The 12,955-nt window shown below is 50.6% G+C and overlaps 1 protein-coding gene and 1 long non-coding RNA gene across 2 annotated transcripts; one reads left to right on the top strand and one right to left on the bottom strand.

The window, feature by feature from the left end:
* Positions 1-1,944: 1,944 nt before the first annotated feature.
* LOC122163662 lies at positions 1,945-5,818 on the top strand. The gene is made up of 3 exons (XR_006170017.1): positions 1,945-3,124; positions 4,368-4,458; positions 5,021-5,818. It is a non-coding gene; the product is annotated as an uncharacterized LOC122163662 (long non-coding RNA).
* Positions 5,819-7,185: 1,367 nt separating this feature from the next.
* Positions 7,186-12,891, bottom strand: GPR174 (G protein-coupled receptor 174). Its single transcript, XM_042825028.1, has 2 exons — positions 12,833-12,891; positions 7,186-9,818 (listed from the first exon to the last, which is right to left on the bottom strand). The coding sequence occupies exon 2, from the start codon at positions 9,352-9,354 to the stop codon at positions 8,374-8,376; it is 981 nt and encodes a 326-aa protein (XP_042680962.1). The 5' UTR covers positions 9,355-9,818; positions 12,833-12,891; the 3' UTR covers positions 7,186-8,373.
* Between the last annotated feature and the right edge of the window lie 64 nt (positions 12,892-12,955).

Here is a 12,955-nt window from a genome sequence, read left to right as displayed (position 1 = left end):
GAAAATGGCACGTAAGAACAAATGTTTGTTACTCTGAGGAGATGCTGCTGGCCTTCACAGAGTGTGAAGGCAGCTTTCTGAATGTGGCTTGCAAGGTGCAGGCTGCTGGTGGTGGCATAATGATAGGCAGATGTTTCCATTAAAGAAGAGCTTGCCTGCACCTGAACTCCAGGTTTTTCTTCAGCTTGATTTTTGTAAAAATTCATAGGAATTTAGTTGTTCTTTGCATATATAAATACTCTGAGATGGAGATGCAGGGAAATTAAAGTGGAAACAGCAAGGAGACGTTTGGAAGACTTACAGAGGCCTCAACAACTGATGAGCCGTCTGGCAAGCAGTCATTTTCACCACAAGCTCAGCTCAATACCACAGCCTGTTGTAGCACAGTCAGGCTAGCATGGGTGAGAAAAATCTCACCTCAAAGCTGTAGCAAAGGTGATGTTGTACACATGGCCGGAAGAGGAACCTGCTGGGACTCCAGCAAGACCAGACTGACTTCTGTGGACCTCTCTTAGTTCTCAGCATCACAGGAAAAACCACCAAAAATACAGATGCACTCAGAGGATTTAGTGGTGAGTGGCATTAAGTATTCAAGCCCTGAAATCAGCTCTGTATTTCCCTGAGGAAGGTTGTTTTCATGCTTTAAAATCTTCCTCCTGTGCTTGGGATTGCAACAGGGCAGGCTGAGTTGGATGGCTTCCTTCTTGGTGATAGAGCAGCTGACAGCTTTAGTTTTTGAGGTGGATCATTTTTTTTCTCAGCCTTTTCTGAAGTACTCAGGAAGGCTGGGGAGAGAGAAAACACGGTGGTCTTTAATATAAAGTAAAAACATGCCTGGTCTGTTGTGTTTCAACTCGTATCCTCCTAGTGTGCCCTGAACTTAAAATCCTAGAGTGGAAGAGAACGCCTGCAGGGCCAGATAAGCACAGAACGGTTCATGGAGCCTCTGCAGTGCTATGTTTGCTGCCATGTGGCTGAATTACAACTCTGGAAGACTGCTGGAGGTAAGGCTGGATGGATTAAAGCTGCTCTGCCTGTCCTCGTTCTGAGCTGTGTGGGGGACGCTCGCCTGCCGGCTGTGGCGCAGAGCCTGAAAGCACTGATCGTAGCTTTGAGCCTCTAACCAAAACGACTGTAAGTACGTGTAATTAGTCACACTATTTCATTAAAATGATTTTTTAATGATGTGTTAGTATTGATGATATTGCCTAGGCAGCATAAATGGGCGTATTTCCTGCCTTGATAGCAATTAGAGTCTCACCGTCTAGCACTCCGCCTCCAGAGGAAACCGGTTCTTACGGTTCCAATCATTTTGCTTACTTAAGCTTCTCTGCTGTCTTTGTGCAGTGACACCACTCCCAATTCTCATTAACAAACGTGAGAGTGAGTTTTTGAGAACTGCTCTGACTGCAGATAGCAGCAGGCTGTGTTTGTTGTAGAAGTGCTCAGCTTCCATTGAGCCGTTCCATTGTCAAGGCTTGCTGACACTTGAAGTTGTTCCAGGTTAAGCCCATATGTGGGCACCTCGTTCTGAAGAAGGGACTTCCTTCCTGTAAACCTGATCCCTCTTTGGGATCCAGGTGCTCTTCTTCTGGAGTTAGAGTGCCTGCCCGCGAGGCTCATCAGGAGGTGGTCTATGATCAGAAATGCCTCGTTTGAGGGAGGTGGGGGGGGGGGGGTATGTTTGGCTTCTCAAGGGGGCTTTGCTGCTTATTTTTCTGCAGCAATATCAGTTGGAAGTCAGCACTTTGCCTTCTCTGCATTTGACTGTGCTGTCATCTTTGTCACTGCGCGTTCTGAGCCACTGTCACTGAATTGTTGCTTAGGAAAGCTGGAGCTCTGTATGAGCTGCTGTCCTCATAGCACGGCTCCTCACCCTGCGCAGCCGGCAGCCGTTGGAGCTCTGCTCATCTTCTGTAAGAAGAGGAAGTCAGACTGCTTCACACAAAGCAAACAGCAGCGCTTCCATGCCTGTGATCTGAGCTGCAACTGCTGTATTTTTTTTTTTTTTTTGCGTAAGTTCACAGTCTGAAGAGAAATGAAAGCACCTCTCCTTATCTCGTACATCTGTGCTGCAGTAGGAGCTGCTTCCTTTCGTGTATGAATTCTGCCCTTCTAAAAACGACTTTATGGCCTCTGATAGTTTGCAAAGCTCTGCTGGGTGGGATGGATAGCTGAGGAGGAGGGGTGGCCTCCAAAGGCACTGCCTTCTCCCATCGCTGACCCCCAGTGTTCCCCCAGGCCCTGCCCTCCCAACCTGACTCATGCTAATGGAAGAACAAAGTGACTGAGTGCCTTTCTCCCCCTGAGTGTGGGAGAAAGAAGTTCCAGACCTCGACCACTTCTCTATTTTTCCTATAAATACCCTATTTGCAGAAGCACTCTTCATATCCTAGGCTCACAATATTCATTATTCTTAAAGAAATGAATGGTTTCCCTGTATAAATCGTACTATTTTCCCTCCCAGCATTGTTTCTGTGATTTCAAGCATCCAAGAGCTTATGCTGGCTGAAGCTACCTGGATGTGCTCTTCAGAGCCATGCAGCGTTGCTTTTGTGTTCATCCTTTTGCCTCCGGGGGCATCATTGTAGTCCCTGTTTGTTAATTCTACAAGGGTTTGTTTTGCAGAGATCAGATTTTTCTTCTTGCTTTGGGCTTGCTAATCCAGGGACTGAGCACTGCCTGAGCGCACTCCAGTACAACACACACGTCCTGGGGCTGCTCAGAGAAAGGAGAAAGTTATGGGAAAACTATGATTAAAGAAAAAAAAAAAGCGGTTTCCAGTCAATATTAAATGATCCATTGCCAAAGATTTTAAGCTTTTCCAGGTATGCAGTATGGAGCCTTGAGAAGCAAGTGACTTGGAATAGGAAAACAAGTGCGTGGCTTGCTTTTGTCTGGATAGAGGCAGTTGTTGTGCCCCAAAGAAAGGAAGAAAGCAGCTGAAGCAGAGCATCCTGCTCAGGGAGCAGAAAGCCAGTGCCTGGCTCCATCATGGACAGCTTTGAAGGAAGGAGCATAAACCAGAGAGGAGGCTGAGAGCAGAGCTGGTGCCAGGCTCCAGACACACAGACCAGCTGATGGCTTTGTGGCAGCGTGGGGACCAGGCACGGTGCCCTGGGAGGTGAGTCTGGCCTCAGGAAAATGGGCACTGCCTGATGATGTGAGTTTGGGGCTGTGTGTTGCCTGCAGGTGCCCCTATGAGCAGCAGAGCTGTTTGCCCCCATACCATCATGCTTCTCCGTCCAAGGCAATGCTTTACCTCCTGCCTCTCTGGGCACCAGTTCAGCATCGTGCCTCTTGGCTCTCAGGAGAGGGCACAGAGGGATCCTCTGCTCCCTGCAGAGGCTGTGCCAGCTGCCCCACATCCCTTTTACCAATAAAGGAGAACTGCTTGACTCTTCTGAGAGATTGGATAGCATTTGTAGTAGTGTTTATAAGGTCATCCCTGCAGCCACTGTATTTCCTGGAACCTTTAGTAGCACGTGGCTTGCTTAGAAGACAAAATGATGGAGTGTAAATACTTCCTTAGTCACACAGATAGAGCTTGGCCCTGGCCCAGGCCAGTGAGTGCTGTAGGAAATCCCACAGAACCAGGGTGCATTGACTGTTTGGTGGGAGAGTCCAGGGGCGAGCAAATGTAGAGAGAAAACCTGGGGTGGAGCAGGTGCTGCTGTGGGCTTGTGATGGGTCTGAAGGTCTGCTAACCAACAGGAACAGGCGGGGATGTGAGGCTTTGATGGTTAGTGTTCATTTGCTTAAATAAGAAACCTCTCCTTAAACAAGAAACCTAAAGCCGTGTGATCGTTAGCTTCTGTTTTATGTAGGTCTCCTGGGAACTTTCTCTTTAGCTCACAGACCTCTGTCTGACCACAAGGACTCACCATGTCTTTAAATATTGACTACGTCATGTAATATGGGGTTTGTGTGAGGTAATGGCACTGAATCACAGGGCTGATACATGGGCTGCCAGCAGATTACAGAACCTTGTCAGCAGAGACAGATCTTCAGGAACTTGAGAGTCTGACACAGAGGGTTTTTTGCTAGGACATCTGGAAGGGCAGGCAAGGAGGTGAGGCTGGTCATTGGGTGCTTGCACCAGGCCATGGATGGCTGTATGGTTTGGGTGCTAAAAGCCATGAACTCCAACGAGCTGAGCCCTGACAAGATGTGTCCTTGGATCACAGTTGAGCCCACTGGGAAAGTGAGTATGCAGAAGAGTGGAGGAGTTTTTAGTTCTCATTGGCAGTCAGTTATGTTTATCACATCCATCCTGAGCTCACTGTTTGATTTGGTCTGGTTTTTAATCTTTTGTTTTGCTGTGGTTTTTGTTTTGTTTTGTTTTTGTCCTGAATTCTGGGCTTAAGGTTAAGGATTGGGACACAGGGGAGAAGGAAACGTCATCAGAACTGCATTGAGAATTGTCATCCTGACAGCCACTGCTCAACCAGTGTAGAGGTAGGCAGCCTCCAAGAGGCTTCATTTTCCCTCTCTTTAGCTTCATGCTGACACCCCTGTGTGTGAACATGAGCTTTGACCCACCTAAGGATGTTTTCTCTTTCGGGGTTGAGAACTGTTTTGAGGTCCAAATGCACTGCAGCCTGCACAGGCTCTCATGACATCTGTGCACGGTGCCAAACTGGCTTGCCATGGGCAGGATGGAGATCCCTTAGCAGGATGTGCCTCCTGCCACCAAAACCCCCTCTGCCCCTCCCAGCAGCTGGTGATTTTCATGGGTCATAACCAGTGTTGGTTTGACGTCAGGTACAGAAATAGAGCTTGCAGCAGGAACAAGTGCCTTCCCCTTTGAGCAGAGGGCACTGACCACTACAAGCTGTGTCTGTGTCTGCTCCCTGGTCACCAGCTACTCAGCTTTTCTTTTTCTCCACCGCTTTGATGGGAGGAGCGGAATCCTCATACAGAATAGCCAAAGGCATTTTCAGAGCACGAGGAAGCAGAGTTTCAAATCCCCTCTTGGATGAAGGAGTAATCTTAACCATTTCCTGTCTTACACTTACAGGGAGGAGCAGTGACAACGTGATCCTTTCCCTGTGTTTTAGGACAGCAAGATTCATGCTCTGCTAAAACCCCAGTCCTGCTTTGGATGTAGTCTTTAACAACCAGATGGATACATTTGGACTGGGCATCTCCTGCTGGCTGAGCACTGGCCTTTGAGAGGGAGGATAACAGCCCTGCTATTCATAGCCCAGGTGCATGCTGCCCCATTTCCTGCAGCTTCAGGCCTCGCCATGCATGCCCCGCTGTGCTTCTGCCCTGGTGCCTGACACAGAGGAAGCCAAGCAAGACAGCACTGGTGATGGAACCTCCTGCAGCTGGGGCAGCTGCGTGTACAGCACAGTGTACAGTGCTGCGTGGCGGTGGGAATGGGACTGTGAGATGACAGCCTTGCTGTGACCCACAGCCCAGCCAAGCTCCCTGTGTCCCAAAGCAGAACACACCTTGGTGCTGCTGCTGAGCAGCTCAGAGTCCCCACATAACCTATTTTTCCTCAGTTCTGTGCTACTGCTACAGATGGGGTCAGGTGGGATGCAGCTGCTGGGAGCAGATGCTGTGCAGCATCAGGGAGAGCACAGGTCTCAGTCTGCAGATGGAGTGTTGGAACGAGGTCAGGGAAAATGCTGCATCTGGACTTTTTTAATTAATGGAAAATTAGCTTTTTTGATAAGATCAGAACTTCCCAGGAAACCATCCGTGTTCCTCTGAGGTTTGGAGCGTTTTAGGGTGATGATGAAAGCTGCAAAGTTGAAAATAAACTTTGTGCAGCAGTCTGAAAAAATAAAGCATGGGGAAGCAGAAACAGAGCTGACCCTGTGGAAGCTTTGGCTCAATTGCAGCTGAAGCTGCATGTCCCTGCAAGGAAAATATCTTCAGTAATCCATGAAGGAGCCTTCCATTGCTCCATGAAGGAGAACTCTCCTGAAATGTGATGCTGCAAATAAGAAGGGGACAGACCTTTCCTTTTGGCATAGCAGCGGTTGACTGAGCTGGGTGTTGTTTCAGGATGGTGTCAGCCCAGCTCTATGGGGACTGCTGGAGAAATGCACTGTGCAGAGGATGCTTGAAGAAACCCAGAGCATCCCTCTGAGCTGGTGCAGAGCCGTCCCCTGGGCACAAGCCTCACTGTTTGCCCATGCAAGGCAACGTCTCAGTTCTCCGAGTATCCACAGAGCATCAGATAAAGGCTGTGAGATGGAGGACGAGAGGCAATGGTGCAGGTTGGACATTAGGAACAACTTACTGTCCAAAAGAGCTGTGATGCACTGGCACGGGCTGCCCACAGGTGTTCCAGAACCATGGGGATGTGGCTCTGAGGGGCACGGTGGGGTGGGGGTGGGAATCTGAGAAGGCTTTTCTGATCCTCATCATTCTGTGATTCCATGACAGAAAGCACTGCTGGGGTCGCAGAGCTTGCAGCGCCCTGAACCCAGCTCACGTGAGTGCTGAGGCTGTCGCAGCACTTCCTGTGTGAAGAGACTCTTGGAGCTGATATGAATAACCCACATGGCTGCTGGTCCACCTACGGTATTTCCTAGGTGGGAAAACCGAAGCACACTGAGTTTTTCTCATCTATTTCTGAAGTTTTGACACCCATCGCCTGTCTCCCACACATCCGGAGCTGCTGATGTCGGCCAGTGTGGGTCGGGGGTCTCATCCCTTCCAGTAATGGGGGTTTCATTCTCGCCTGAAATGGGACCAGCCCAATCACAGCCCAATGGGCTGAGGGCAAGAGAGCCCCGTTTGGGGCTGCTCTGAAACGCATGGGTGTTCGTAAGATGGAGGAAAAGCTTAAAACTGCATTATCTTAGAACGTGGATGCTGCAGTGAAGTGTGTCTGATGTGTCTGGATCCTCTGGGAGATGCTCTGCGTGCCCAGCTGGGTTTCTGCAGGTGCATGTGAGATATCTCTGCTGCAGGTGCTGCCCTGCTGTGGGAGCTGGTGACGTGTGCTGGGCTGAGAGCAGGCCAAGGGCTGTGCTGGAAGCAGGGAAAATGGGAAGTGTTCACTGTGTGCTGCAGGGAATGCAGGCAGGTAGTGGAAAAGAAATAGTTGCTTTTGTTGCCATGAGCAAATGGCAGCGTGCTGTTGGTCTCTGTGAATTCGTGGTGAATGCAAGTACACAGGCTGGTGGAGTTCCCTTTTATTAAATGGAAGGGTTCTAAAACAACAAAGAAATGGGATTCACGTCATTTTTCTATGAAATATTTATGTTTTCATAAGTTAAATCTACAAAACAGCCTTAGCATTAAATTAAGTTTTCATATCGTCACAGTATTTTTACATTTCCAAAACGTAACGTTTCAAATATTCCCGTAACAATTTTACAAGAAGGTGCAAACAAAATGCCAGATGAGCACGAAGCTGCTGTTGCTTGATTTTTTGGAAGTAATGACCATTAGAAATCCACCCAGCCTTGAAGATGTCTTTATAAGTCTCTGTGCCTCTTACGTGCCTTGACAAAGAGTGGATTCCATTGCTTTCAGCTTCAGACAGCTTTGGTTCCTCTGACAGCATCTCAGCCAAGCTGGGGTTAAGGGCCTGAACTTCACAAGTTGGCCTGTGTAAGGTTACAGGAAGTTGCTCAGATATTGCAGTGGTTGGATCCTGGGCTCGGGGTGAGCTCAGTGCTGTGCTGATGGGAGCGCAGTGCTGCAGAGCCACATGTGCCATTCTTGAGGGGAAAAAGGGACCCGGGAGGCTTGCTGGAGCCTGAATGAATACCCTCGAAGCAGGAGTCCATGCTTAAAGCTTGTCACAGGCAACAAAGAGGGCTTTGGGCTTTGCTGGTGGTGTTCTGCTACTTATTAATAAACTGATGCTAGAAAAATAACTGGTGGTAGAACAAAACGAGGGTAGAAAAATAGTGTGTGGGCACTTGAGTGGCATTGCAATTTGGGGAACTGTCATCTGGTGCACCCCCAGAAAAGATGCCTGAGTAACTGTTGGCACAGCAAGGCTGTTAAGCTCCTGTATGTAGTCAGCATGGAGTGAGGTGGGCTCTGGGCACCGTATGGAAGTGAGCTGCACTGCTCCGTGACCTTTTGCTTCAGGAGAATATGCCTCTAGGCCATATGCTCACTTTTAGGACCAAATTCTGCATAGGGAAACCCCCAAATCTCTGCTGCCCCTTGCGTGGTGCTGGTGTGATCGTAACATGGCCAGGTGGCATGGCTCTGTGTCCTGCTCCTGGCTGCCCAGCTCTGGAATGGGGAACCACACGTGGTTATTTATACAGGGCAAATCTTCAACCAAAATATTAAAGCGCGATGGCTTTTTCAAGCTTGGCTTTTTTTTCCTAAAGCTCAAATCCTTCCTGAAATCATTGGTCAAACCCCAAAACCACGGGCGCTGTGCTAGCAATCAGTGGGCTTGTCCTGCAGTGTGCTCTGGGCGTACTGCTGGCTAGGAGCATTCAGAGGGATGCTGTCCTGCAGCGCGTCCTGCCGGGACAGCCGCCTGCGGAACTCATCCGTGGTGAAGTAGTAGAGGATTGGGTCCACGCAGGAGTTGAGGCTGGCGAGACACAGGGCAACAGCGTGGAACACTGAGATCACCTTCTGGGTGCAGCAGTTCTTAATCTTTTTGGTTTTGACAAAGAAATCCAGGGGGAAGCTGATGTGGTAAGGCGCGAAGCAGATCAGAAATACGAGAGCGCAGGTGAGAATCATCTTGAGAGCCTTTTTTTTCTCCCCGAGGTCTGGTGAAGCAGAGTTCCTTTCCTTCAGCGATAAGGCCGTCTTCCAGGAGCAGTACAGGATGATCAGCAGGGGCGTCACGAAGCCCACCAGCTCCCCGATGGTCATCATGATGATGGAGGTGGGAAGGTCCACCTCCTGCACGGGCAGGTCCACAAAGCACTCGTTGGTGGTGTTCTGAGTGAGCCTCAGCAAGGGGAAAGGCAGGCAGCCAATGCACACCACCACCCAGCCCACGATGCTGATGTACACATCGCAGACACGCTTGCAGTCCGTGAATCGGAAGGGGTACATCAGGAACAAGAAGCGGCGCACGCTGATGCACACCAGGAAGTAGATGCTGGCGTACATGTTGACGTACTTCAGGTAGAAGCAGAACATGCAGAGGCCTCCTCCAAACTTCCACGTTTTGGTCAAGTAGTAGAAAATCCTCAGGGGTAAGGATAAAACTTGTGATAAGTCGGCGATGGCCAAGTTGATCATAAATATCACAGCCCTTTTCGTCTCTTTCATGTAGCCATAGAAAACCCACAAAGCCAACACGTTTCCTATGAGTCCAGGGATGAGGATGAATGCGTATGTGATGGCGTAGTAGAGCTTCAGGTCAGTGCTGGCGGAGCAGTTGGAGCTGTTCTCCATGGCCCCAGTGCCCCAATCCTAGTGTGTGTCGGGGTCTGCGAGCTCAGTGCTGCCCCTGCCCCAAAACTTTGCTTCCCCTCCTTCCAGGCACCATCTGCCTTTGCTCTTCATGAATTTTGCTGCTGTGGCCGTGTTGGTGTGTGGGGTCGATGCTCCAATGCGGTGACATCATCCTCACTGTGTTGACCTGAGGCTGAAATCAAAAGGTTTAAGGCCCTCCACCACCAGTGCTGGTGAGTGAGGCTCAGAGACCCAACTGCCCCATGCCCTTGGCCAGGAGCTTTGTGCATTGGTCCGAGCTGTGCTGCTGTGTTCTCAGAGGCTGCCCGATGTCAGTGCAGTTGCTGGCAGTGCTGGACGAGGTGAGATCCCACGTGGAAATCCATCATTGCCAGCTGAAGCAGTGGGCAGCCCAGTGCCAGTCTGTACCCACGCTGGGCACTGCAGACCCTCCTTCGAAGAAGCTGAAAGACAAAGATGTGGTTGGAGCACTGCGTGGATGTGCAGAAACCAGGGAACATCTCTGCCCTTAACAGAAACCCAATGGGTGGCATCTGGTGGCAGCTCCTCACCACCCACCCAGCACTGCATGCAACCATGTGCCAAGCACCCAAAGAGTGAGCAGAACATGGGTTCAATCACCATCGCAAACCAGGGCACGGACAGCAGCTCCTGGTGTTGCAGGACTGACTGGGGCTGTGAGCTGGTTTTGCAGCCCCAGTGCCTGTCAGCCACTTTCTGCCACCCGAGTGCTCTCAGGGCAGTGAATCTGATTCTCTCCCTGTGGCTTTTTTGGGCTTTTCCTTCAGCCACCTGGTGAGCATCACCACTGGAAATCCCAGGTATCGGTTCCGCATCGAGCAAGTGGGTGGGCTTCATTTAAAACTTGTTTGCATGGTGAGCAGTTGACCTTACCTAAATATATCAAACCAAAAAAAACCCCAACAAGCAGATCTTATAAATACAGAGGGAGTTCAGCCCTCTGACCCACGTTGCTCTGGTTTGGCTTTTGCTTCACTGTGAAGCACTAGAGTGGGAACAGCGTGGGTGCCACGTGGGTGCAGCAGACATGGCTATAGAACTGCATCCTGCTGTGCTGTGCGGTGCTTCTTCCTGTGCTAAAATACATGTCTGCCAACAAAGCTGACATCTAGCAAGTATCAGTGTGGCTGTACTGTTGCTCTGGGTGATGAAATGAGAAAACCTGCAAAAGGAAACAGTTCCAGGGGCAGCCTTCTGTGTCGCTTTTGTTTGTACCACCACGATGAGCCCAATGAGATGGAGATGTTTCTTTTTCCAGGGAGCCAACATCCAGTGTAACCATGGGCAGTAATCACATTAACTCCAGAAGCTGCCAGCACTGAGTCGTGGGCTTGTTTTCCAAAGACTTCCCAATACTTTTATTAGCTCTGAAGTTGACCCTCAGCCATGATTAATTCCAGAAGTGTGAGTAATCTGTGAGTTACAGGGGTGTCTCACCATGGGTGGGGAGCTGGGGACTCCCATTGCTGCCTGCTGTAGTGGCACCAGTAGCAGGAGGGTGATGGGACCAGATCCTGCAGCACCTCTGGGGTTCAGCATCACGTGGAGGAGGGGCAGACGGCCAATGGGACAAACAGCTTCAGGGTCCCTCTGTGGGTGCACAGGGACTTTCCTGCTGCCCACCCGGGACTGGGGGATGCTCTGCAGCCACAGGACCCTGATGCTGCTCCTTGGAAATCCCGGCAGCCACAGTGCTGAGCACAGTGTTTCAGGCAGAGCGCTGCACACAAAGAGGCCAGAGGCTAAAAAAAACAAAGGCTGCAGAAAGGGGAAATTTTGGTTCACGGCAGCTCAGACTGTGGTGGGGGTGAGGCATGACTTCCTTCTTCCTCCCCGGCTTCTGCCCCCTCTTCATTTTGTCAGTAGTCCCCACAGTCGGACACTTTAGGATGCTGGATGGAGGCTTCTTGTTGGTACTTAATGAGTAACAAGCAGAAGTTATCAAAATATAATCTCATAATTAAGTACCACTGCTTCTAGGTTTTGAAAAAAAGAATACTCTCTCTCTGCAGCCAGTTTGCTGGTAGACTTTTTGGGTTTACATCTTCTCCAGAGGCAGTCCTGCATCTCACTGTTAGCCGGGCAGGTGCATCTCTTTCCTTCTCCCATATGTAGATGCTACCAAAGAAGCCAATGTATTTTTGCTGGCCATCTTCCTCAGATCGTCATGTGTTTGGCCATCCCAGTGATGTTGATGTGCTCGGAGCCAGGTGAGCCCCCACCCCAGAGTTGTACTGGGAGCAGAGCTTTGTGCCCCTGCCCAGGTTACCAGCAGCCTCTGGAGCAACCACCCCATGCAGCATCTCTTCTGAGCTGAGCACCCACCCTGCTTTGGGTTGTCATAAAATATTTGCTAACCGTCTGTTTTGTCTGTTTTCAAGGCAGATACAGCTGTTCTGTTTGATTCAGTTGCAGAGCACTGGAGCAGCTGCCCATTCATCATCGCCTGTGGTTGCTTGAAACATGAGTCACTCAAGTGCTGAGTGCTCATTACAGAAGAGGAGCAGTGAGAGCCAAGACTGTACAGGTTAGGGCTGGGGGGCATTGGCACAGCTGAATGAGGTTTCCTTCCATTGCTCCTCATTAACCTCTCATTTGCTCATGCCCCAGGTGTGTGAGTGCTGCCAGCCCCATCCCTGCAGTGCTGGAAATGGTTGGGCTGCCAGGTCAAGCAGTGAGGAGCCCCCATGGCTGACTGTAACCCCATCATCACCCCTGGAACTGCTTCTGGGGAGGATCAGGACACTCCATCCCAGGAGCACTGACTGGGGCTGCCCCAGGAGCAGCAGCTGGGCAGGCAGGGGGATTTCAGCTGGGTAAGTCCCACTGATGTGCACGAAAACGTAAATACCTCAGTTCTCAGTGAGATACTCTGCTTTTGTCTCTTAGCCATTTGCCCAAGCTCTTTTCCTCCCTTGTTGATATTTATCCGCATTTGAAGTGGAAAATGCATGCTGAGGGAGTGCTGGGGTTCAGCCTGGAGCCCCTTTCCCTGTCTCCTTTCCCTGATGTGCTGTGGTTAGCTGGTCACCAAAGCCGTGAGGTTTCCACCCAAACTGCTGGCACACAGTGTTGGGACACAGCCGTGTGCCCCCGGCTGAGCAGAGCTGCTGTTCCCACAGTGTGCACTCCAACCCCTCCCCACAGCAGCCTCCCCAAGGCACAGCGAGCACAGAAGAACGTTTTTTTTCCCCCTAATTTTTACCAGTGAGTCTCCTTGCTTTTAGTCACTTAACTTTGGAGATTTCTGACGGTGCCCCACTGCTCAGCATCCCCTGTCCTCTCCTACTGCAAGCGGCGCAAAGTCGCCTCGATGAGAGGTTGGAACGAGCTGATCTTTAAGATCCCTTCCAACCCAAGCCATTCCATGATCTACCTGGCACTAAGAAAAGCACAACAGACCCCAGCAATGAGCCTGACCAAAGCGTGCTCCTACCTTGGCAGACCCACGGTGCCCAGCTGCGCTCCCACCGCTCTCGGCTCTCAAAGCAAAAGTGCAATCTCAATGCAGGCGTGCAGGCTGCGCCGGCGCAGGGCCCTCCCCAAAGGGCTCGCCTCA

Source organism: Centrocercus urophasianus, unplaced genomic scaffold, assembly GCF_019232065.1.
Source record: "Centrocercus urophasianus isolate 14NV4802_14NV808 unplaced genomic scaffold, USGS_Curo_1.0 seq_24, whole genome shotgun sequence".
NCBI classification, from domain to species: domain Eukaryota; kingdom Metazoa; phylum Chordata; class Aves; order Galliformes; family Phasianidae; genus Centrocercus; species Centrocercus urophasianus.
Note: the sequence above shows the minus strand (reverse complement) of the source record. Positions and strands in the feature narration are given on the sequence as shown.